The sequence below is a fragment of the Camelus ferus genome, chromosome 4 (assembly GCF_009834535.1).
Source record: "Camelus ferus isolate YT-003-E chromosome 4, BCGSAC_Cfer_1.0, whole genome shotgun sequence".
Classification (NCBI taxonomy): Eukaryota; Metazoa; Chordata; class Mammalia; order Artiodactyla; family Camelidae; genus Camelus; species Camelus ferus.
The window spans coordinates 46,037,895-46,062,851 of NC_045699.1; the positions used below are offsets into that span (position 1 = coordinate 46,037,895).

General features: G+C 51.5%; 1 protein-coding gene across 5 annotated transcripts in view; it reads right to left on the minus strand.

Annotated features, from left to right (window-relative positions):
- Positions 1-4,063: 4,063 nt before the first annotated feature.
- TBC1D2 (TBC1 domain family member 2) overlaps positions 4,064-24,957 on the minus strand; it is a 45,572-nt gene continuing 24,678 nt past the window's right edge. For 3 of the 5 annotated variants that reach the window (XM_032478053.1, XM_032478054.1, XM_032478055.1), the window contains 8 exons: positions 24,330-24,713; positions 19,011-19,121; positions 15,607-15,794; positions 14,106-14,582; positions 8,722-8,842; positions 6,187-6,372; positions 5,264-5,385; positions 4,064-4,617 (listed from right to left, as the gene is read on the minus strand). In XM_032478053.1, coding sequence (XP_032333944.1) covers positions 4,410-4,617; positions 5,264-5,385; positions 6,187-6,372; positions 8,722-8,842; positions 14,106-14,582; positions 15,607-15,794; positions 19,011-19,121; positions 24,330-24,713 — 1,797 coding nt within the window. In that variant the 3' untranslated portion in view covers positions 4,064-4,409. Of the gene's footprint in view, positions 4,618-5,263; positions 5,386-6,186; positions 6,373-8,721; positions 8,843-14,105; positions 14,583-15,606; positions 15,795-19,010; positions 19,122-20,096; positions 20,609-24,329; positions 24,714-24,957 lie in introns of those variants that run through there. The other 2 variants (XM_032478057.1, XM_014561861.2) reach the window with 2 other exon arrangements.

Here is a 24,957-nt window from a genome sequence, read left to right on the forward strand (position 1 = left end):
ACATGGGACAAGGGACTTGGCCTCCCGGGAGCCTCCTTTTGTGAAATGTAAACAGTAACTGCGTCTGCCTCAGAGAGCTCTCTGAGAATTAGATGAGAGGATCTAATTTACGGCCCGGTAAAGTGCGCGCTTAGAGCCCGCCACAGGAGTCTCTTCGGTGAACCTGCGCCGGTAGTGTAATTCCCGAGGCTTCCCGGTCCTCCGGGGAGGAAGAGGGCAGGGAGAGCTGCTGAGTATGGGGAGGACGCCCTTCTTTCTCCCGGTAGCCAGGAGAGGGCGCTGCTGCCCAGCCTTGCCAGCTTTGGGGTCGAACACACTAGATAATCTCCATGAGGAGGCCCAGGCTTTTAGTAATACCACCTAACCCTTAAAGAGCCAGACACTGTTCTAGGCACCTTAAACAAATCACCGCACTTTACCGTCACACAAGCCTACGAGGTTACCTATGACACACCTATTTTACTCTGAGGCACAGAAAGGTTAAGTATCTCGCTTAAGATCACACAGGTAGGCAGTGTGGCTCCCAAGCCTAAGCTCATAGCTACTACATCACACCACCTCTTTTGAAAAAGCTCTTTGTTCAGTGGTGTATCTCCAGGGCCTAGAACAGTGCCTGGCTCAGTAAGTGGTAGTTCACCTGAATGTCTTAATTCACCTAGGACTTGGGCCAGTAACGCTGGTGCATCCCCCACTCCCTTGCACACACCTCTGTGCCCTTGTTCACATTGTCCTCTCTGTCAGGAATTCTCTCCCCACATCATCTCCTACTGTCTAACCAGACTCATACTTCCTTCCAGGCTCAGTACCAACGTCCTTCCCCAGGAAGCCTTCCCAGATCCCTTGTGGACATGCATTTTCCCACTCCATGTCACTATGGTAGGTGGCTGGGACTGTGTTTGAGGAAAGGCTGGTTTGACAGGGATTTCTCTGGGGACCATGGGCATATGGACCAGAGGGGAGGCCACTGGTCCTCTGCAATACATGACATGGGACCCTTCCTAGAGATGCTGTGTGTATTTCCTCATTCTCCTGACCCTTCCCTCCCTCTGACTCTGGTCCATTTGGTGAAGGCTACCCTCTAATCATGTGAATTGCACACATGGGAAACTGAGGCCAGAGAAGGGATGACAGGCACAGGGGTCCCTAGCTAGGAAATGACACAATAGGTCTGGTCTCAAAGTTGAGCCCATCTACTAGCACTTTCTATTGGGCCTTATTGCTGATTGGGATGGGCCAGAAATCCAACATCTTCTTGTGTCCACATGGCCTGCTTTGATTAATCTGCCATGTGTGAGTCAGTGTCTAATGGGGGACCAGAATGTGTGTGTGGGGGTAGAGGGGCAAGTTCTCTCCTCTTCCTGCCCAGCATGGAGCATTCTGTACAATATGGCCCTGTGCAGATATAGCTGAGAAAGAATGAGGGTACAGCAGTGCCTGGGATGTGAGATTCTGAATATGGGGGGAGAGTACCTAAACACAGGCATTCTGTAGAAGTGAGTGTGCATCTCCCACTTTGCGGTGGGGAAGGGTCTTCCAAAGTGCCCTCCAGGCCCTCCCTCCTGTTTTAAGGAGTCTTACTCTGGGTGGATATTGCCCCAGGCAGGCTCCCCAGGTAACTCCTTTCTCCTCCCCTATGGAATGGAGCTTGGACGTGAGCTTGCCCGGGGCCTATGTCTGGGAGAGGAATGCTTTGAGCTAGAGGGCCCATCCCCTGGGGTAGGGATGTGGGGCTGTGTTGGATCAGATCCTCTAGCCCTGGAAGGCAGCAGCCCCTGGGGATGAGGGGCGACAGCTGTGGTGCAGGGCCAGGAACCTGACACCAGGGGTGGGCCCCAGATGCCTTTCAGGAAGAGCAGTGGGGGGGGAGGTAGGCAGTCTCCCTAGGAGCAGCAGCAGCCTCAGACATTCTTGGGGTTTGGCCCTACCCCCACCAGTCCCTGCTACAGCTTCCCTGTCAGGTGGACGGTCCTTCCTCCCATTTTGCTCTCCCTGGAGCTATCCTCACGGGCCCTACACCACTCAGGAGGTTGTAGGCTAGCCTTGCCCTTTCCCCTGGGCTCTTGGGGGAGGTGTTTCAGGATCCAGAGAAGGCTCCTGAGCTTGGAGGATCCCTCCCTGGTTTTGCAGTTAGCACTTCTAAGGCTTGAGCATGTCTTAACTACTCAGTGGCTGTGTGACTTTCAGCAAGTAGTTTAACCTCTCTGAGCCTTGTCTCCTCATCTGTAAACTGAGCTTGGCCTGGAGTGAGTGGGTGCTCTAGGACAGGCAGTTCTCCTTGCTGGCTCTGGCTCCAGCTCCCTGGTAAGGGGTAGGAGCCCCACCAAGCACTCCCCATTACCTGTGGTCTCTGACCCTCTCAATGCCCATGCCCCCCAGTAGGCTCTGAGTGTGGGGGACCAGCACTTAGGTGATTCTATGGTGCAGCCAGGTAGGAACCAGAGGTGACCCAGTGCTGGACCAGCTGTAGAGCACCACCCCTCCCTCCAGTAGGGGAGGGGAAGTTGGGGTAGACACCCAGCTCTGGGCAGAGCTTCCCTGTCTGAGTGTGTGTGGGAAAGATGGAGGTGGGGGGAGAATAGTGGAGAGGAGAGGAGGGGAGAGATGAGAGGGAAGAGGAGGAGAGGGGCAGAGGAAGACGGGAGGAGGGGGTAGCAGGAGGGAAGGGAGAAGTGGGGGCCATTTTTCTGGCAGCCTCTGTCTGAACTGGGATTGTTTGCTGTATTTTCTGCTGAGGACGGAACTTGATTTTAAGGCTAGAGTCTGAGGGACCAGCTGGACCTATTCTTTCCTAGAGCCTTGGGCCTTTTCTAGGCCTCAGGGCCCTCCTGGTGACATTTTCTTCATGAAAAGGCCACTTATGGCCTGTGATTGTGCTTCAGTCTGTGCCAGCACCAGGCTCAGCACCAGTGTCATCGCCTTTAACCCCCCCAGAGTTCCTGGAGGCTGGACCCCTTGTCTCCCCGGTGATGACCCTCAGGGTTACAGCACGCAGCCTGTTGCTGATGCAGCCAGGACCTCCACCAGGTCACCCTCCGGTCACTATCATGCTTCACAGTTACTGTTTGATGGTGAAAGGACCTCAGCAGATGAAAAAAGTTCAGCAAAAATGAGAAAGGCCACCAAGCCCAGGTGTGAGGTGTTCACAGGAAACTGGGCCGGCCAGTAGCCCACGCGCATGTGGGAGGAAAGAAACTCTGAGGGTCCCTTCCCCAGGGTTGTTGGAGGGGGCATGGGGAAGGGGGAGGGGGGACCTGTGGGTCACAAAGGGGCCTGTCCCTGGTCCCCAGTAACGGGCATGGCTTCCTCCCCTGCCCTGACAAGAGCCTCAGATCAGAGAAACCCCACCCCAGTCCTTCATACCAAAGACTGCTGAGCCCTGCACAGTCACAGGCTTTGCTGAGAAATGAGCTGCCAAAGTCACTTGTGCAGCCTCGGCGCTCTGTCTTGAGGCAAATGGGGGAAGCCTGTCTGCTGAGGAAGGGCCTGGAAGAGCCCAGGAGAACTGGAGCTGAGTTCTGCACACGTGGGTGCTGTGATGAGCCAGCCCTGACTTGGCAACAGGCTGCAGCTCTGTCCCTCTCACCACCTTTTCCTCCCCCTCCCAACCAAACATTTTTCAAAGACATGACTTTCCTTGCCCCTGCCTGTGAAGTTGGTGATGGGAGATCAGCAGTTGGGCACTTGACCCAGGGCTCTCTACCCAGGCCCCCACACCAAGTTCCTCTTGGTGGTGGACAGGAAATGCCCCCCACCCCCACCCCTAGATGGGCTGTGAGCAGAAAGGAGAGAACAGGGGCAAGGCTCAGGAAACAGGCCTCGCTAGGTGGGAGCCAGGCCTGGAACAAAGGCCCCACCAGCATTGGAGAGGCGGTGTCACCCAGAAAGACAGAAGCCCTAAATGCACAGGGTCCCAGCTCTTCCAGGAACCAGGAGGGGGACTGGCACTGCAGAGGCGCCCACAGGAAGAGCAGCCAGGGACGTCCCAGGCTGGAAACACCCTGGAGCCTCCGGCCCACCCAGGAACAACTGGTTACTGAGAATCAGTTAAATTCCAAAGACTGTGAACTATTTCCAATATTTACACTGTTTTACAAAGAAAAAACCTGGGGAATGTTCAAGGTTACCCTATAAAGACAGCACTCTTGATTGTCTGTGTGCTAAAGTGCCCTATGGAGGAAGTGAGAAGGGGTGCATCCTGGAGACGTGTCATGAGCAGATAACCCAACCAATGGCTTCAGAAGCCAGTGTCCCAATGGGGTGACTGAGTCCCAGAGAATGGTAGGGACTTGCCTAGGGTCACATGGTGATGGGGCTTAGGTAGGGGGCCTGGATCACTGCTCCATGGCCGTCCTCCTATGGGCCTGCCAGCCAAGGGTGAGAAAGGGATTTGGGGAGGGCAGGTGACCAAGTCAGGCCTCCAAGTCCCCCTCATCCTCACTGGTGCAACTCTCGGGCACCGCGGGGCCCTGGCATGTCCGGGTCTCCAAGTACTCTGCCTTGAACTGCTCCAGCTCGTGCAGCTCAGCCTCCAGTCGCTCCCGGTGGGCCGTCCGCAGCTGCCACAGCTGTTTCATAGGAAAGGGGTTCATGTCGTTGAAGGCAATGTTCATCAGCTTCCTGTGGGGAGAGCACAGTCAGCCCAGAGCCAGTGCCCGCCCAGGGCCCACATTCTCCAACAGTCCCAGGTACCCCTGCGTTCATTCCGCTCATGCAGCCAAGGCCCCTTCCAGAGAGGAAACAGTGAATAAGAAGATAATTTCCACCCAAAGTGACAAATACTGAGGCAGGAGGAAGCTTAGGGCTATGGGAAGGAAAAGTTGGTCAGGGAAGACTTCTTGGAGGAGGGGACAAGTGAGTTGAGATTTGAAAAATCAGTAGAAGTAGTCCAGGCAAAGATGGTGGTGGTGGAAGAGGTAACGAGACAGTCCAAGGAGAAGAAGCTGCAAGGCCAGAAGCCTAGAGATGGAGGTTGTCTGGTAACTCAAATAATTCTGTTTGGCAAGATCATAGGGCATGGGTGTTGGGGGCAGGAAAAGGTGAGCAAGAAATCAAACTGCACGGAGGCCTCAAGTGTCGTGTTAAGGGGCAGAAAGATGCTGAGGAAAGTCCCTAGAGACAGTTCAAAGCTGTGACGGAGGATTAGCAGCACTAATGAACCCACACTTGGAAACACCAGCCTCCTCTCTGCTATGTGTCCTGGGTGGGCATGTGTGGGTGGTGGGTGTGGTGGAGGGGCAGGGTGGGGGCAGGAGCGGGTTCTCACTGGCTGTTGCAAATGGTCTTGGTGAAGAAGCGCAGGTACTGGTAGATCTCCAGACCATCCTGCAGCCTCAGGATCGCCTCCTCGTTGTACTTGAAAATGGCCAAGGCGTAGCGGAACACCACCTGGGGGGCGAAGTAGGGGCTCAGGTTGGGTGTGGGGAACCAGGGCAGGGAATCCCCAGAGGGAGTAGAGCCCACACCCCTAGGCGGCGTGGAAATCCCTAGGCAGGCTGCAGAGGTTGAAGGCTTGGAGGAAACTGTAGGGGAAGGCCAAGGGGAGGGGGAGATTGGAAACCCCATGAGGGAACACAGCTCAGAATCTGGGGATTAGGACTGACTAGTCCTGGGACCCTGGGCAAGGTCTTGCCCTTATTGGACCCAACTCGGGGTAACACTGTCTTTACATGGGGCATCAGCAGGAATTGAATGGAGAGGCAGATCTGAGGGTGCTGGATAAACCGTGAGGTGCAGTACATTATCAATCACCATGGATACAGGGCAGAGGCTAGGGGATGGCCTGTCCAGGATCTCCTAGCAAGGTAAGGGGTAGAGCTGGGACCAGACTCAAGTGCCAGCCTCTCAGTCTGGGGTTCAGTCCAAACAGGAGGAGGAGAAGGTGGGGCCTGGGTGCTGGAGGGGCAAGGGATGGAACAGCAACCTCCCTCCTGGTCATACTCGTGCCTCCTCTCCAGGGAAAGGAAATCCCCTCAACTTTAGGATGCATCTTCAGGGGCAGAAGCACTACTTTCCCTCACGGGTGCAAAGCACTTGAGCTTACAAAGCCATGCTCCCAGGAGAGGTCTTCCACAGACCTGACAGTGAGCACTGTCCTCTCATTGTCTAGGGGCAGAATCGAGACCCAGGGGATGCAGGGACCTGGCCAGGACCCTCCTGCGCACCCTCCCATCCCCTACAGTGCTCTACCTTGGTGCCCTCGTAGAGGAAGGCATCCCATACTTGGAAGAGGATGTTGCTGATGAGACTGTCTGCAAAGACCACAAGGAACCAGTTGAAGGTGATGAAGGACAGGTCCACACGGTGCTGCCCTAGGTGGGCCATCAGCCTGGGCAGCTTCTCTGAGAGGAGGTCCTGGAGAACCCGCTGGTCCACCTGCAAGTGACGAGAGGGCTGTCAGCTGCCGCCCCACAGAAGGTGCTGCCTCCCTCCTACCTGCCCCTTCACACCCAGCCAGTCCACACACACACAACCCTAGAGCTGCCCCCAGTGGGTCCTGCCCTGCCTGGGAGCACAGAGCGCCTGGAGGAGCTAGAGCCCAGCCTGGCCAGGAGACAGGTCACTCCACAGGCAAGCAGCTTTCCAGGCTAGAGCTTTGATGTGGAGGTCTCTGTGGATCATAAGTTCTCGGCCAGTGGAGTTCTGGCCCTTTGTCCCCCTGAACGTCAAGCCAAGTAGGAGCTCAGGCTTTATCGGCTAACACCACGGCTGCTCCTTGCTACCCATTTTGGGCCTGATGCACAAGATGCTCAGGGCAAGGTCCTGCGGGTGGGTGTCTGGGGAACCACACCTGACATCAAGGGGTGATGCTGCTGGGTGAGGTTTCTAGTGAACTCTCCACATGGTCACTGTCACACCTCCATCAATGTTGCACTTGACCTGGCTGATTACTCCCAGAACTGCCTCCTTCCCTGGCTCTGGCACATGGTTCTGTTGTGGCTGCCCCCTACCTCTGTGACAAGCCTACGTTAGGCTCCTCTTGCTCTTCCTTTCTTGGAACTGCTGGTTTCTCAGCCCTTTCCCTCCATTTAAGCCTTCTTCTGGACTTTAGCCAGCAGCTGTGGCGAATGCCCTCTCTCTCCCTTCCTCTCCCTGAACTCCAGGTCTGCTGCAGAGGCCGAGTGTCCAGCTCAAAACCTAGGGCAACTCACTGAATCGAAGATGCCACTGAACCTACTGAAGGATTTACAGATGAACAGATACAATGTCTGAGATATACTTCCAGGTCATCAAAGAAGGAGTGGGTGGGAGTGTAGGTGAAACAGCACTGGTCTTCCTGTGTTGATAATTATTGAAACTAGGTAATGGATACATGGAAGTTCACTACACTGTTTTCTCTATTTTTTGGTACATTTGAAATTTTCTGTACTAAAAATAAAGAAAACAAACAAAACACACACCATAACACATTGGTTTATACAATATACCTCAATTCCAGAGATGTTAAAATGTGATAGTGAAATAGTTGTAAAATAAAATATTTGTATATTTCCCAGCCTGCCTTGCAACTAGAGGTGCCATGCAACACAGTTCTGACCAATAAGAGGTAAGCGGAAGTTGCTGGGTGGGGAAGGCTATTGGAAGGGGAGCCAGCCAGTGCCTGCCTTTCACCCTCTGCTTCTTTCAGCCTGGACCATGGCCACAGTGCCAGAGGTGGTGCAGCCATCTTGTGACCACGAGGTGATGAGCAGGAGAATGAAAGTCACGTTGCAGAACAGAGAGCTGGAAGGAGCCTTCAGCTTTCTCATTATCTGGGAAAAATAACCCCCCATTTAAGCCACTGTTAGGTTGGGTCTCCCTGCCACACAGCCACACACAATCCTTACCTGATTCACCATCTATTTCCTGATGACTCCTAAGTTTTGATCTCCATCCCTAATCTCTCTCCTCACCTCCCCACCCAGGTCCGTGTCCCAGAAGGAGGAAGCAGTGTTTGGTGCTCGGTGCTCGCAGTAGGAAAGAACAGGATGGGTGGGCGGGTAATGGCTTAGTAGGCTTGGAAGGGGAGTGAGAAGGTTCCTTCTGGGTGGCCTGTCTCCATAAAGCACATGCGCTGATGGAGCAAGAATGGGACAAGGGGCGAGGAGCGAGAGGCTGGGGGGTAGAGGTGGCAGGTTTGAAATGGTTTCCCATTTATACCTCTCAGCAAGCCCAGGAAGTAACGTTACTCCCATTCAAAAGCTGGCAAGCCTGGATTTCAGAGAGATGATGCCGCTTGCTATGCACACGGCTGGTTACTGGAGGGTCACTTCTGAACTGAGCTCCGCCTGACTCCAGGGATGGCCTGTGCTCAGAGAGCAGCCGAGGGGCCATGAGATGACGGAGGCAGCTGTGCTGCTCAGGAGGCTGTGGTGAGCGTGCGTGAAGAATTTCCGTCACCTCCCATCTTCCCAGTCCCGACTTCCACCCTACCTGACCTCTGTTTTGAAATTCTTGACTGGCAAATACCAAGTGACATTAGATTATATTCTCCTCCCCTCTCCAGGAAATCAGCTGTTTCTAATGACCTCACATCACCACCGGAAAAACAACGGTCTATCTTGTGGGCAGGGCCCCCACAGTTCTCAAGGCCATCAGTTCACTGGAACTTCACAGCAGCCCACTGTACAGAGGGAGATTTAGAGGCTTGAGACATTACTGACTTTCCTGAGATTCACCGGCTTCTCGGAACAACACAGGGGCACTGACCTGCGTGGCTCCAGGTCCCATCCCTGCCCTGCTCACCTGGGATGCCAAGAGCGTCTTGCTGTAGTAATCAGCCGGCATGATGACCTCCACGATGGCTACCAGACACCAGAAGGCACTCTCCTCCTCATCTAGGACCAGCAGAGCGATGGCTGCCAGTCTGGAGTGGGAGGGAAGGAGACCTGGGTGACCCATGGAAGTTATAACCTAGGCAGCCCTTGGCAGAGGTGGCTACCCAGGGGATGTCCTGCCCAACACCATTTCCTAATCAGGCTCGTGTTCCTGGTACCTAGGGTGAGACGGACATGCTTTTCAAGAGGACTACCATGGGGATTTCTAGAACAACGGGAATCACTTTAGAGCAGGGCCTCTGGAGTCCCACTGCCTGGGTGTGAATGCTGGTCCTGTTGCTTCTTTGCTGGGTGACTGAGAGTTAACCTCTCTGAACTTTACCCTCCTCATAATTATCACAGGATTGTTACAAGCGTTAACAGAGTAACTACACCTTAACTGCCCAGCACAGTGCCTGATACATAGTGAGACGCTTTATAAATGTTAGCTAACCTCATCTTAATATCCTCGGGCTTTGAGACCTTGGCAAGTGTGCTCATTTCTGAGCCTCACTTCCATCACCTGTCAAGTGGGGTTAACAGTATCCACCTCCCAGGACTGGGAGGCGTTTGACATACAGCGCCTTGCTCACTGTCTGGGCATATACCAGGTGCTCAATAAATGGAGTTCTTTTTCTCCTTTGCTTCCCCTCTCCAGAGTTATCACAAGTCTCTATGAGATCACGGGTAAGAAGAAAAGCCCACAGTGTTGAGCTGGGATGTCTGCCTGGAAGAAGCACTGCTTTCTCTCTTCTCCCACCTTCCCTGGCAGGTCTCGTCCAGGGCCAATCCAAGAATACATTTCCCAGAATGTACTGGTCTCTCAAGATGCTAGATGGACACATAGTCCCACATTCAAAGATGTGTGAGGAATGCTGCACACCCTAGTCCCCTTCTAGAGGCTCATGATATGCAGTATCTTACCAAAGCCTCTTAGAAATCCCACGGTAACAAAGCCCCATGTGACTGACACAAGGTTGTCCAATGGGGCTGTGTACAGTGCATCTGCTGAATCTCCTTGGGGAGAGGCTGCTTTCAGCACTGGGTAGCCTCATGCTCTCGATGGACTTAGAGAGCACATTTCATTGTCCAGATATTCCTGCTTCTCTGGGCTCTTACTAGATTGGATTTATTACCTCTTCTGAGGTTCATGCTTTTTTTAGAAACAGGGTTTCTCAAAAGAAGAAAGAAATTCCTTTTTGCCCCCTAGTAGATTGGGAAGGAATTTCTCTCCACTCCAGCTAAAATATTTGTACCAAGTCCTCCTGAGTCTAGCTGAGTGGATGGAGAGAACAGTTACAGGTCTCTTGGAAATAAGAGGCTTTGCCCTCTCAGAGATGGAGAAGTGGGAAGGCCTACAGAGGTTATTTAGCTCAGGGATAGCAAATGTGATACATCGGCCACCACTGTCTTTGTGTGTGCCTGGGGCAGACATAACTAATTGATCACAGCACTCTTTCCCACTGAGTCTGAAGGCTGCCTCAGAAACTCACAAGACAAGGAGGCTCCAGGCAGTTACTTCCTACTGGTTATCCCTGGTCATTGCAGAAACAGGAAAACTGAGGCCCAAAGAGCTAAACTGACTTGCTCAAGACTATACAGTCAGGTGGCAGCAGACTGGAAATAGAACCGAGGGCTCCCTAAGTCCAGCCTGTTCTCTCCATCCCTCCTCATTCCACTAGAGCCTCACTCAGGATGTGCTCAGTCAGGAGCTGGCTATCAGCATTAGCTCAGACTTCTGCTCACAGTAAAAGGTCAGTGATTTGATATGTGAGCTGTTGGTAATGTTCAGTGGTTTGTACTATTTTTAATATTTTGACTCAATCCTGAACCGGTAGGATAAAGCTTTTGTGTCAGAAGGGAGGTTTAGTCCTGCTAAGATGCCACTCATGGAAGGCCCTAAGCAAGGCGTGGGGCTTTGGGAACCAACACCACTGTTTTTGCAAGTCTCAGTAATGCCACTGGGGGCAAGGGTATGACATGATTTCTGAATCCAAGAATGCTCTCAACATGGTTGGTGGGGTAACTCAGGACCCCTCCTCCTGGTGGAGGAGGCCAAAGGACCTTGTTTTTACTTCCATGAGCTTTGTTTCCAAATCATATTGCTCTCAGCTTCCCAGAGACTGGTCCCCTTGAAGAGGCCCAGGTCACAGGTTCTCATTAATAGCCACAGGGAGGTTCGCTGGCCTGTGCCTGTCTTCTGGCTTAACTCCCAGGAAGCTGCCTCACCCTTGGCCGGCCTCTGCTTCCTGCCCCATCCCTGACTCCTCAGCAGGCCTCCCTGCCACTCTGTGGGCCTTACCTGTTGGTACTGGGAACTTTTTTGGGTTAGTGAAAATTTTAGATGTGTATTCCTTGTGACTTTTAAAACTTTTTCAGTTGTGTTTTAATGCTGCAGAATAGCCCAGACATAAGAATATCTGTGGCCGAATTCTCATAACAAAACAAAACAAAAAAGATTTTAAAAAGTTATGGTACATTTAGACAATGGAAATTGAGCCTCTGTTGAAAAAAATGCCCCCGACAGAAAGGAAAATATACATTCACACAAAGACTTGCCCAGGAATGTTCATGGCATTATTCATAATAGCCAAAATGTAGAAACAGTCCAAATGTCCATCAGCTGGTTAGTGGATAATCAAAATATGGCACATCCATGTGATGGAATGCTTCTCAGTAAAAAAAAATACATGCTATGACATGGTTGAACCTCAAGAACACTACGCTAAGCAAAAGAACTTGATGCAAATGACCACATACTGTATGACTGGTAAATGAAATGCCCACAACAAGCAGATTCATAGAAGCAAATGGGCCCAAGGTATCTTTTAGGGGTGATGGAAATGTTCTAAAACCGGACTGTGAGGATGGCTGTGCAACTCTGTGAATTTACTAGAGATCATTGAGTTGTACACTTAAAAGGGGTGAAAAAGGGGAAAAAAGGTCAGTAAAAAGCATTCTAGCAAATGCTCAGGGCTACAGCCAGACTCTAACTGAAGACACTCAAGCCCAAGTAAGTCTGTAAAGGAGGGTGATGCGAGAAAGGAAAAAACTACTTAAAAAGCACCGGTTATATTTTAGAGAGATGTGGATTTAACAATTTTTGCTCTGAATCAGCATTAAATCATTACTATGATATCTGTCTCCCTCAAACAAGGCTGGGTTTGTAGCATAAAAGCAGGTTCCATCCTCTTTTGAGACACCACACATGCAGTTCTACTGGCCGCCACTAGACAGTAGCACTCAGATGAGTGAAAGGGGCCGGCCAGCTGGGTTTAGGGGCCTTGAAAAGAATACAATGCACTCTCCACATTTAAACAGGCTCTATTCCAAAAACTTTCTATTTAAAGCAACAGTATGAATATCTTCCTAAATGACAATTATTGGCAAAAGCAGCATTTACAGAAAGAAGGAAAGAAATACCTCTGGGTGTCTCCCCCTCTTGGTCTCTGCTGTTCCTTCTGTGAGGCTGACCTCAAGAACCCCTCCTGCTATAGGATTTCCCCTCTGCCCCTGCAGCACAGATTAGACTCCAAAGCCCACATATGGCTAACTGCATTCCTGCTCTCAAAAAAGGTTATATCTGATCAGGAAAAAAGGTTTTATCTGATCAGGAAAAAAGGTTTCTGGGAGCTCTCAGCACACTCTCTGCCACAGTTCCCATTCTGGGTGAGGGCAGGTGGTAGGAAGGACGAGGTCTGGGAGCTGGAGACCACGGTGAGCAGCTGGCCCAGCCCCCTTGCACGGTGAGGCCCAGGCAGGTTCCTTAGCTTCTCAGACCCTCTCTTGTCTCACCTGGACAATGTGGGTACTGATGCCCACCTGGCAGGGTTTTTATGAGGCTTAGATGGTGTCTGGTATGTAAAGTACCTGGCATCCAAGAGGCCCTCTTTAAGTCTTAGTTCCTTCCTGACCTTTGCAAGAAATGTAAAAATTATTATTCATACTAATCCTATAGCTTCCAGCTCCCTTCAAATCCAAAGAGGATTCAAAGTTTTGTCCCTTCTGGATTTTAACATGTTCAAACAGATGAGACGTGCACAGGCTTCTGCTTGGCTGTTGAATACATGAATGAATGAATGAATTTCTACAGACATCCCCTATAGCAGACATTTAGAGCAGCATGAAATGTGAACATGTTTTCTAAGAGCCTTAGACTGAAAGGTATTAATGTTGGGGCTTAACCCTGAATTCCCAGTAATTGTACATGTATATGCTCAATTCCACCCAATTCAGGCTGAAAAAAAGTATCAAAAATATCTACCCTTGGGAATCATTCAAATTTGAGTAAGGACACTCTGAATATTTATTCTGTGTTAAATAAATGTCACACACTGCCTACTTTGAAAAAAAAAGAAAAATAGCAGAATGGCTTATGTAAATTTTGCTTGGTATTATGTGTGTTTAAATTGAGTTGACTCAAAACTTGCTTTGGGAAATATTTAAGATTATGCCACTTCTATCAAGATAACTGGGGGCAGCCATGAGAGTTCCCCATAGTACTGGTGGGAGCAGCCCTACCAAGTCACGCCACCCTACCTCTATCCCCCATCCCTTGTCTCCTGCTGTTGGACCTGAAATAGAAATTAATCCAGGCTGGACCAGATTCCTTTCTTTGGGAATTTAGGCCTGGGGCATGAAGGTATCAACAAGCCGGTTGCTGAGAAGCTCAACTCAGGGACTGAGGTTTCCATCCTGACAGCCCCGATGGGCCCTAAATGTCCAAAGACTGACAGACAGAGAGGTGGGTCTGCTGAGAGAGGAGGAAGCAGCCATGTATTGTGAGAGGCCAGAGACCACGTAGCCCACAGAGGGCTACACTATCTCAGGGGACAACACCCCCTTGGAAAATGGCATGAATGGCACCCTCTGGGGCTGTGCTGTACTGTGGCCCCACTAGAGAAAAGAGTTGCCTGGCTTCCAATACCATCTGGTCCCTAGCTCTATTTCCTTTTCCTGGCTTTTGGGAGCTTCCTCTGTAATATTTACGAATTCTCTTTTCCTTGGGCTCCTCTGAGTGGGTTTTGTTTAAAGCAACGATCCCTGACCCAGGCAGTGGTGCAATACGTGAGCTGGCTGTGCGTGACTTAACCCCAGGGGCCCGCTCGCATGCTCTCTAAGAGAGCAGTACCACCTGGAGCACAGACCGCAGGAGAGGGCACGGGACCGGGAGCCTGGGGCTCTGGGCCAATGCTCTTTTGAGCATGTCCTTTTCACCTGCTGGTCCCCATCTGTACATAAGCCCCATCCAGCTTCTTGAGAGGGTCCAAAGAGACTGAGAGGTGCCCTGGGAGGTAGGGCTGTGTGGCTCACCTGTTCAGGCCCTGGCAGTAGCCGATGGTGGGGTTCTGCCAGGAGAAGGCCAGCAGTACCCGGCGGAGCTTGTCAGGGAAGCTGGAGGTGGGACAGGTGAAATGCTTGTTGTTGGGGAAGGTCCGGTTCAGATCCAGCTCGATCTGCCGGGCGGCGGGGTGCTTGCAGGCCTGGCTCCGGCTCAGCAGCTCCTGGTAGCGGCCGGGGGCCTGCAGGTGCTGGACGCGGAAGCGGACCAGCCACCTCCAGATGTGCGGCCGGTGCTCGTGGGGCACACCCGCCCGCAGCAGCTGCTTGAGCTCAGCTGAGGGGGCCAGCTCCCCTAGGGCTGCCCAGCGCTCCCGCAGCGGCCGCTCCACCGCCTCATGGGCCAGCAGGTGGTGGGAGTGCACTTCCAGCGCCTGGATCTTGGCCAGCAGCTTCAGGTCTTCCACCTCGTAGTTGGGCACTGTCAGGAAGCCGTACTCGTCGTACTCGCTGCCAGCAAAATCCCGTGTCAGCGGCACCCTGCAAGGCCCTTCCCCAGATAAGGGGCAGCGGGGAGAGGGTGGACCCTAGGCAGGGATCCTGCCTGGCTTCACTGCAGGTTGGCCTTGTAACTCTGGGCAGGTCACTTCCTGCTCCGAACCTCAGTCTGCTCTGTACCATGGGTACAGGAACTCCTGCTCGGCCTCATGAAGACCCAGTGAGATCCTCTGACGTAAACTGCTAGGGGCTGGACACTGCCTGGCACATGGTAAATGCTGAAAAGATATTTACTCATTCATGCTGTGCAAATATATAGCACCCTCTTATTACTCCATGCAGCCTTAGGCGCAAGGTGTCCTGTACTGCCATTCCAGAAACCCACTTCCATGGCCAGGAGGCCCAAGGGCAGACGGGGAATAGAGAGAACCAATGACAAGCGGAAATAGAGCTGGGGACCCGACCCAGATGGCCTTTCATTTAGTCAATGTTTATTTGCCTCTAGCACGTGCTCTGCATGTGCTATCTCATTTAATGCTCATGATCCTGCAAAGCAGGGATCTGAGCCCCTGTCTAACAGACGCTGAATATGAGGCTCAAAGGTAAAGTGATTTGCCCAGGGTCCCAAAGTGGGAAAGCCAGATGTGGCTCCAAAGCCTGGGCTCTGGCCACTGGACCACCCAACCTTTAGGGGCCTTTAACCCCAGCCACAGCCCCTCCATTATATTTAACTGTCCAAGTCCACTGTCCTCAGCAAGCTTGGCTCTGACAAACACCTCTAGGGGGCAGCCTGGGGAAGTGGGAAAAACAGAACTCTAGAGGCAGGCGCATGTCAGATGCACTAATGTGCTGTGTGGCCTTGGGCAAGGGGCTGCCTCTGCTGAGCCTGCACCACCTCAGCTGTGAAACAGGGCTCATTCCAGCCACATGCTCATTTGTCTGAAGGCCCAAGGAGGTCAGGGATGTGACACAAGGTCAGCAGCAACTGGCAGCAGGGACCCCAGGTCCTGCAGACCCAGCCCTGCTCTGGGCTTACCTGACGGGGCTCAGCACGACGCTGTCGGCCGAGGAGTCACCAGCTTCCCACTGCAGCGCCTCCTGGATGAGCTGCCTCAGCAGCTCCGAGCACTCACTGGCCTCGCCCCCCATGGCCTCCTGCAGCCTCCGCAGCCCCGCCAGGTACTTGCTTTCCATCTGGCAGTTCTTGGCTTGGAGGTAGGCACACTGTGGGAGGGAGGGATGGGGCTGGTCAGGCCATCTAGTTGGGCTTGGGCCAGAGGCCCTAGACCTGAACAGCTTCAGGCAGTCCAGCCCATCTTCCAGCTGGACCCCCATCCATCCCCACCCCGGCCATTCATGTAAGGGAAAGGAGATGAGCCCCGAACCCAAGGGTTTACATCAAGGCAGAAAGGTTCCAGGCAGGAGAGGACCCGTCCCAAGGCTGAAGCTGGATTCAGAAAAAGCAGGGAGAGGTGGGCAGGAGCAGCACAGGCTCTTGCATGGCCTGCAGTCCCATTCTGGTTCAGCCACTCAGGCTGGGTAACCTATGGCAAGTTACTTAACCTCTCTGTGCCTTAATTTCTTCATCTGTACAATGGGGAAAATACAGAGTATGCCTTAGAACTCTTGTGAGACTCAGATGAGCCAATGTGTGTAAAGCTCTTCCAGGGAACTTGGCCCAGAGCAAGCTCTCTGTAGGTGGTATAACGGTATAAGCAGTGCCCAAGGGATGGACATGGAGCTCTGGACACTGCTCTCGTACCTTCTGCTGCCACCATGTGGGCTCTTTCCATTCCTCCAACACACCACCTCTCTCTACCTCGTGGGACACACACTGCACTCTCCCCATCTGCCTACCCCTTCCTCCTGCCTTGAACTTTTGTGTTTCTATTTACACAAGCTGGGTGGTGCTGGGGAAGTCAGGTAACCTCTCCGGGCCCTGTGTTCTGTCTTTGTAAGATAGGGACAGTAAAAATCTGTCTCATAGCATTACCATGACCTCGGGGCCAGCTGGCTCCTGTCTCATCCTGGTGTGGCAGAGTGGGAGTCTCTAGGCCAAGGCTGCCATCCTGTGGCACCCCTGCCCAGTCACCATCACTAACCCTGAGCCATTCTGTGAGCCTGTCTCCTACCTGTCCCACCTGGCTCCCACCCCTGCTTCCCTCTAAAGCCAGAGCCACTTCCTGAGTCCCCCACCAGTTCACTTCTATGGGATTTCTGCTGCAGACTCCCAAGTCTCCCTACTTCCAGGCCCACCTCCTCAAGTCCACCCTCCACCGAGCACCCACAGCAGTCTTCTCAAAACATTCATCTGAGGCCCTCCCACTCAAAATCCTTTAACAACTCTCAGTTTCCTCAGAGTACACTCCATACTCCTCACCCTTTTATTAAAATATAATGTCTTTGTCTCTTATCACTTTTTAAAAAATTTAAAGTCTTTTTTGTCTAATATTAGTATAGCTACCCTGCTTTCTTTTGGTTACCATTTGCATAGAATATCCTTGTCTTTCCTTACACATTCAATCTATTTCTGTCTTTGGATCTAAAATCAACCTCTGGTAGACAGTATATAGTTGGATTATGCATTTTTATCCATTTTTCCCAATCTCTGTTTTTTGACTGGTGACTTTAATCTATTTACATTTTCCCCCCTAACAGAGGCACTAGGGATTGAACCCAGGACCTCATGAATGCCAGAATGGGCCCTCCAACTGAGTTATACTCCCCACCCATAATCTATTTACATTTAAAGTAATTACTGACAAGGGGGAACTTATTTCTGTCATTTTGCTGTCATTGTTACAATAATACTAGCTTTTATAGTCACCTATGTGTTTCCCTTCATTGAGATCTGTTTCTTTATACAGCTTTGAGTTACTGTCCTTTCATTTCACCCCACAGGACTCCCCCTGAGCATTTCTTAAACAGCAGGTCTAGGGGCAACAAACCCCCTCAGATTTTATTTATCTGAAAATGCCTTAATTTCTCCCTCACTTCTGAAGAAAAGCTTTGCCAGGCATGGATTCTTGGTTGACAGGTTTTTTTCCTTTAGCGCTTTGACTCTCTCAGCCTACTGCCTTTTGGCCTTCAGACTTTTTGATGAGACATCTGCTCGTCATCTTGTTGAGGGTCCCTTTGTGTGTGATGAGTCACTTCTCTCTGCTTTCAAGGTATCTCTTTGTCTTTTGCCCTTCGAAAGTTTCGATATAATGTGTCTTGGTGTGGGTCTCTTTGAGTTTATCTTATTTGAAGTCTGTTGAGCTTCTTGGATGTTTATAGGGTCACCCCTTGGTATTTGCAAGGGATTGGTCCCAGGACTCCTCTTGGATAACAAAATCTGTGGGTGCCCAAGTCATGTATAAAATGGTGTGTTATTTGCATATAACCTACACACATCCCCTTGGATACTTTAAATCATCTCTAGATTACTTATAATACCAAATACAATGTAAATGCTATGTAAATATTTGCCAGCATGCAACAAATTCAGTTTTGCTTTTTGGAAATTTCTGGAATTTTTTTTGAGAATATTTTCCATCCACTGTCACAAACAGTGGATATGGAGGGCCAATTGTATTCACGTTTTTTCATAAAATTTGGAAAGTTTTCAACTATTATTTCTTCAAATATTCTCTCTGCCCCTTTCACTTTCTCTTCTCCTTCTGGGACTCCCATAATATGATAGGTATGTTGTTCTGCTTAATGGTGTCTCACAGGTCACCGGGCTCTGTTCACTTTTCTTCAGTATTTTCACTTTCTGACTCAGTAATTCCCACTGTCCTATCTTCACATTCATTGATTCTTTCTGCCTGCTCAAATCTGCCTGTAAATCTCTCTAAGTGAATTTTTCATTTCAGTTACTATACTTTTTAGCTCCAGAATCTCTTTTGGTTTCTTTCTAGGTTCTCTCTTTCTTGATATTTTTATTTTGTTCACACACTGCTTTCTTGACTCTCCACATCTTCCTTTAGTTCTCTGAGCACCTTTAAGACAATTGTTTTAAAGTCTTTGTCTGGTAGATCTGCCATCAGGTCTTTTGCTGGGACACTTTCTGTCGATTTATTTTTACTTCCAAATGGGCCATAACTTCCTGTTTCTTTGAATGCTTTCTGATATTTTGTTGAAAACTGGACATCCGAATCTAATAATTGGGGGTGGAATTGATTAAAGAAACCTCAGCTGAAAAAGGATTCAGGACAGGCCTGTATGGGGAGCAACGTGGGGAGGTGGAACAGTGGCTGCCTGCCTCTCCCTCTGCTTCTCCATGATCAGAAGCAGCAGTCAGCAGAGCGCAGATCCCTGGGATTTGGAAGGCCAATCATCAAAGGCACAGTCCCGAGGGAGAGGAGTAATAATGAGGAGAGTGAAAGAGTGGTGAGACGGTGAGAGGACAGGAAGGGTGGCTGGGAATAGAGCCAGGACAGGGCTCCCGCCCCTCACCTTCATCAAGAGGGCCCTCTCCTTCTCGGCCACCTTTCTCCAAATCTTTGTGACCTGGTGGATCTCGGAGTTGAGAAAGCGATTCTGGGTCCGGTATGCTTCCATGTCATCCTGGAAAAGAGAGCAAAGCGTTTATTGAGTTGGTCCTCACTCTCAAATGAGCTGCCAACACTTACTTCCTTTAGAAATTTCTAATAATGGTAATGGAAAAGGAAATCTGAGAGAGAAAAAAGTTACTGATAACCCCCTTCTCTAATCTTGATCCCATCATGATATGGTGGAGAGAACGTTAAGCATGGAGTTCAAATCCTGGCTCTGAATTCCTGACTGGGAAGCTTCACTGAACCACTATGACCCTCTGTTTCCTCATTTGTAAAAGGGGAAAAATACCAACTACTCTACTCTGCAGCTGGAGACTAAGTAAGGTAACGTGTACATTGAGTGCAAGGACCAAACACAACAAACATTCAATTAGTGTTTGTTTTTAAATAAATATATTTTGTCATATATTTGTGATCATAGAGAACAATACTGGGTGAAAATTTTTTTACTTAGTGTCACTTTATAAATACTTTTCTATGTTGCTACAGAAGCTTCCCAATGATCATTTTTAATGTCTGATGACTACTCTAGTAGGTGAACTTATCATAACTTAGATGTAATCTTTCTCCTGTTGTTTTTCATTTGAGCCCTGGCTTGTTCTTGGTTTGTCTCTATTATGAATAATGCTGGCAAGCTTATCTCTGAGCCTAGGGCTTTCCTTTCACAAGCTGTCCAGTGGAGGGAGTAAGATCACGTAGCTGGGACGTGCAGAGAAGCTGGACAAGCCCTGGGGAGGTTCAAGCAGGAGGCTGAGCCTCAGAAAAAAGCAGCCATAACCGTGGATCTCAATCTGCTTAGATGAACACTGCAGAAGCAACAGACAACGCATGCTCACAACAATACCTAGCAATTCCAGGGCATCTAGTAGCTGATACTCAACCCCTTTCTGTTCCACCCAAGAAAACGTACTGGGCGAGTATGAGGGACTCTCACAGGTATGACTTTGGATAGGCCCTGATTTATCGGAAGTTAAAAAAAGCACACCTAGCCTGTGGCACTTCATTATCAGGGATGGGTCACTTGTGCATGGCTCACAGGTCATTCTGATCCTCTTCATTCTGGCTAAGATCCCTTCCAGCCTGGAAGCTCCAATTCATGTCCAGGTCTGCTGCCTTCTGCCTAGATGGTTGACACAATGGGAAGACCACACGCTCCCAGGACTCGATAGCTGGAAAAAAATGCCCCAGGCTGACTTCATCACGTGGCCTCTCACCCCTCTGCTGGGGCTTCCATGGTGTCCCCCACCCTGGCTGCCTCTGCTTTCATCTCCCTCCCTGTGTCTCGGCTGCAAGGCTGTCCTCAGGCTGAGCTTGCTCTCTGCTCTCTCCTCCCAGCTGGGACCCAGGCTGTTCCAAATCCCCAGCCTGGACTTCATCCTACTCTCCAGCCATGTCCCTGCCCTGGATCAAACTCCAGGCTCCTTTTCTCAGAAATGCTGCTGGGGAATGCCAGCTGCTCTTCTGAAAAAGTGCCTGCCTGTTTCCCCTCCACAACCCTCATTTCTTATCCTTACGTGGAAGGGGCAGTGAGGATGCTGCAAATCCCCACGCTTGCAGCATGAGGACCCACCTCCTGTGAGCACCAGGATTTTCCAGGACCGCTCCCCACTCCCACGACAGTCTTACATTTTGGTGTCTGGAGATTCAGAAAACTTAAGAACAAAGAAGCTGTGTGGGCTCCCCGCACCATCACCCCCACCCTCCACCCCTATACGGAGCACATTATCTCATTAATCCTCCCAGCAGCCCAGAGAATAACACAGGTGAGATCTCAGAGGCCCTGAAAGGATAAGTAAGTTGCCCAAGGTCACAAAGCAGAGTGAGACTGAGCCCAGGTCTGTCTGATTCTAAAGCCAAGTCCTAACCACTGCACCCACTGCCCACTTTCCAACTCCCTCCCTACTGGAATCTACCTGGATGACAAAGTCTAGTCCCCTCTTCAAGGGTTGTCTTTGGTAGTGTTCTGGCTGAAGGCAAGCATGCTTGTCTGACCTCGCCTACCTGGCAGCATAGCAACATCGCACCACAGACACACCTGCCCGCTGCCTGGATGTAAAGCTGCCCTTCCCACTGAGCCCCGGCACAAGTCACTCACCCTTTCTGTGCCTTATCCCCTCACCTGGAGAACAGGGATGATAACAGTACCACCTCAGGGGTTGCTGGAAGGATTCCTAGTTAGCTCATCTGTGCACAAGGTGGAGAACCGTGGGTGGTGTGGGGCACACGCAGTGTGAATGTCACCTCCCTCCTGATTCTCAAATCTTGGATCCACTCTTCCCACTGTGCTCCTCCCTCACCTGCCCAGAGGTTTCCCACTGCTGCTACCGTGGGTTCTTCCAAATGCCTGGGAAATGCAACAAGCCTCCAGGTGAGGGAGGCAAAGCGCTACCAGCCGCCAGGCCCCTTCCCCCACACACATTGTTGTGTGTAATTTAACCTTTACCACAGTGCTGTGGGGGAAGTGCTAAAGTACCAGCACTCCCTCTTCACAGGTGAGGAAACAGGTTCAGAGAAGGTACATCTCCTCAGTCACGCAGCTGGTATGGGAGAGAGGCGGGATCCAAACCCAGGCGTGCTCAGTCCATGCTGGGACTTGAAAACGACCGTGGGCTGGTCTGAGACTGTTCTGCACCGCTCAGCTCTGCCTCCTGACAGCAGCCCTTTTCCTGTGCCCCAGGCCTAGAAGATGCACACTGGCTCTCCAAGGCTTTGGGCATGTTGTAGAGGGCACCCTGCTTCCAGCCCAGACAGGGAGGGCAGGTGCAAGCACCCTGGGGAGCAGCTGTGGGCCTGGCGGGGGTGGCATCTGGGTTCCCCTTCCCATTCGGCTCCTTGCCCTACCTTGAGTGTTCTTCTTGGCTCAGAACTGCAGGAAGGAAAAGGAGAGATCTCAGAGAAGAGAAAAGCCACTTGACTGTCACCAGTGAAGCCAAAGAGGAAAACACAACTGCAGAGAGGGGACAGGGAAGACGAAGAGTCTGCCTGCCTGCCTTCACAGGGCCCAGGGGCCCGGGAACCCTCTTCGGGAAATGCTGCACGGACTAGCCCTTGTGCTAGTGGGGAAGGCAGTGGATTGGATGTGGGGAGACCCGGGGTCTAGCTGCAATCCTGCTGCTTGTGCTGTGCGACCCTGGCCCAGTCCTTTCCCCTCTCCAAGGCTCGGCCGACGCTGCCAGCAGATGAGAGGCAGGCTAGATCTCTGAGTCTTTCTGGCTCTGATATTCAAGAGGTCAATGATTCTCACACTGACAGTTTCAACAATGAGGAGGCATTTCCCTAAAGTGAGGTGCCCTCAACCACAAGGGCAAACAGGCAATGTGAACACGCTCTGTTCCAAACATAAAGACAATGGAATTTTGATGAGTCTTCTATTTTTTTTTCTAGCTCAGACACCTAAAGGCTAAAAAATAAGGGACTCACTCTAGCACATGCGACTCTTTCTAGCACAAAACACCTGCGGTGTCAGCTGAAGGATTGATCGCTAACAACCTCCAAGGATCAGCTGTAAATGTTAAGCACGGTTGATGTGAACCATACCCAGAGTTTCTTCATATCTGGGCTCACTGATAAATTAAACTCCTGAAAATGCAAACTCAGGGGCTCACTCAGTGTCCTTGGTGCATCCGTGCTTCCAGTCAATTCTGAGGCAGTCTGAAGGCACCAGTGAGTCTATCTCTCTGACCCCCACGCTGTTCTACTGGGTCTTCAACAGTGGATTCCAGCAGGACCGATGCAGAAAGAAGACACTTAGCAGGGCAGAGTAGGGCAGGAGAGCAAGCTGATGGAAGCGACTTTCACAGCTATGTGAGGGACTGAGAGCTTTCTAACAGCCTAGCCGCATCTGCAGTTGAAAGTCTTTTTTTCATTTTGAACTCTAAAGAATCTTTGATTTTCGACTAAATAAGGGAGAAAGTTTGCAGACTGGTCACGTGGTTTTTCATGCTGAAAGAAAGGGAAGGAGTCTGGGTTTCATGTCACCTCCCCTTGTAACAGCTCTGTGAGTAGGACTGGTTAGGCCAGGCTATATAAAGGTAAGATAACTTGGTCAAGATCACAGAGCTAGGAGGAGGCAGAGCCAGGATTCAAACACAGGTTGCCGGACCTCAGAGCTTGCGGAGTGGCCACTGTACCACATGGCCCACTGTTCTCTCAAGAGCTCCTGGATTTCTTTTTCTTTCCCCCCTCACTCCTTCGACAGCAGTTCTTTGATTCAGCAGCACGGGAATTCCGTTGTAACACGATGTATACACGTGTGGCTCTGAGTGCCAGGGCTGGGGGCTGGGCTGACTCTGGCTATATGGCTGCCTGTGGAGACGGTGGGGGCTCTGCGCACCTATCCCCAGCCTCAGGCCTCCAGGGGTCTGGCAGTTCCTGTCACTACCCTCCAGAGAGGAGGCTGCAGCCTGTGGCCGGCATCACACCTAAAATAAAGTTCCTGCCTGCTTTGTTGCGACTGGTCCCTGCAGGATAGGGCGGCCTCTCCCAGGTGAGAACCGCAGCCTGGACGAGGGTGAGGCAGGGATGCCGGCGGTGGCTAGAAGGGCCAAAGAAGCTAGCAGGCAGCAGAGCAGACAGGCTAGTGAGAGATGTGAGCTACAGCCCAACTCCCGTCCCCTGACCTGCTCAGCACACCGCCCTGGGCAAGTTACTTCACCCATCTCAGACTCAGAGTTCTCCTCTGTCAAGTGGGGGGCACATGAGCAGCTGCCTCGCAGGGCTGGTGCGGGGGTTCAATGACGTGACGCAAGTAAAGCACTTAGGGTGGCGCCTGCCACACAGGAAACAACCTGTAAGCAGAAGTGGCGATGACTATCAGAAGCAAGTCACAGCCAGCCAAGGTCACGACTTGTGTGCAGGACTGCCGAGGAGGGCCGCCCGGCACCTTGGGCTCCCGAGAGTGTTGCTGGGGCACTAAAGGAGGCTGACCGGGCCAGGCCCCGGAGCACTTGGGAGTTCTGGCCCCACCTCAGGGTCTTTCATCTCTAATTTGATTACTTAGAGATTCTTTCACTTCCAGCCAAGGATATCATGAAGCGGTCAATTTGCCTTGGGCCTTCTGGTTAAGAAAGTGAGGAAGAGTCTAGCAACATCTCCATCAACATCTATTTCAACTATGAATTTTCTAGCATTAAGGGCTACCCCTGCTCTATTAGAAAACCCTTAGGGTCGAGAGCAATGCCCTCCCCAAGGCCCAGGGCCTGGAGGGAGGGGTCCCTACCTTCAGGTGCTCCATCTTCTCCTGCTGGCTCAGAAAGTCCCTGTTGGCTGCATCTGGGGTTGCCAGGGGCCGCATGAAGTCCTGGGTGACCTTCTCAGAGAGCTTGCAGATGACCTGCTGCTTGGCCTGGTTCTTGTCCATGAGCAGCTGCACGTGCTGCTGCAGCTCCTGCACCTGCTGCTCCTGCAGGCTCGCCGTCTGCACCAGGCTCTCCCGCTCCTGCTCCAGGGCCTCCACCCTCCTGCCCAGCTCTGCGATCTGCCGCACTTTGTGCCGCACCAGCTCCAGCCGGTCCTTGTCCTCGGCAGCTGCCAGGTACATGCTGGACACCCTCTTCTCCTGCTGGGCAGCCTCCAGAGCCTTGTGCAGGATCTTCACCAGCTCCTGGGCGGGAAAAACGAAGCACCCTGTGAACTTGGGGAAGGGCTGTTAGGGGCCAGCAGCAGTGGGGCATAAGCTGTCATCAGTTCTCCTAGGAGCCCTGGGAGGTGGCTGGCGTCACCCCTTGGGGCATCTAATTCCAGCACGCATATTCTCTTTTTCTGTTCAGAAGAGTTTTAGTTGAATACATGGTTCCCCAGTGAAAGACTACATTTCCCAGACAAGCTCATAGCCAGATATGGCCAAG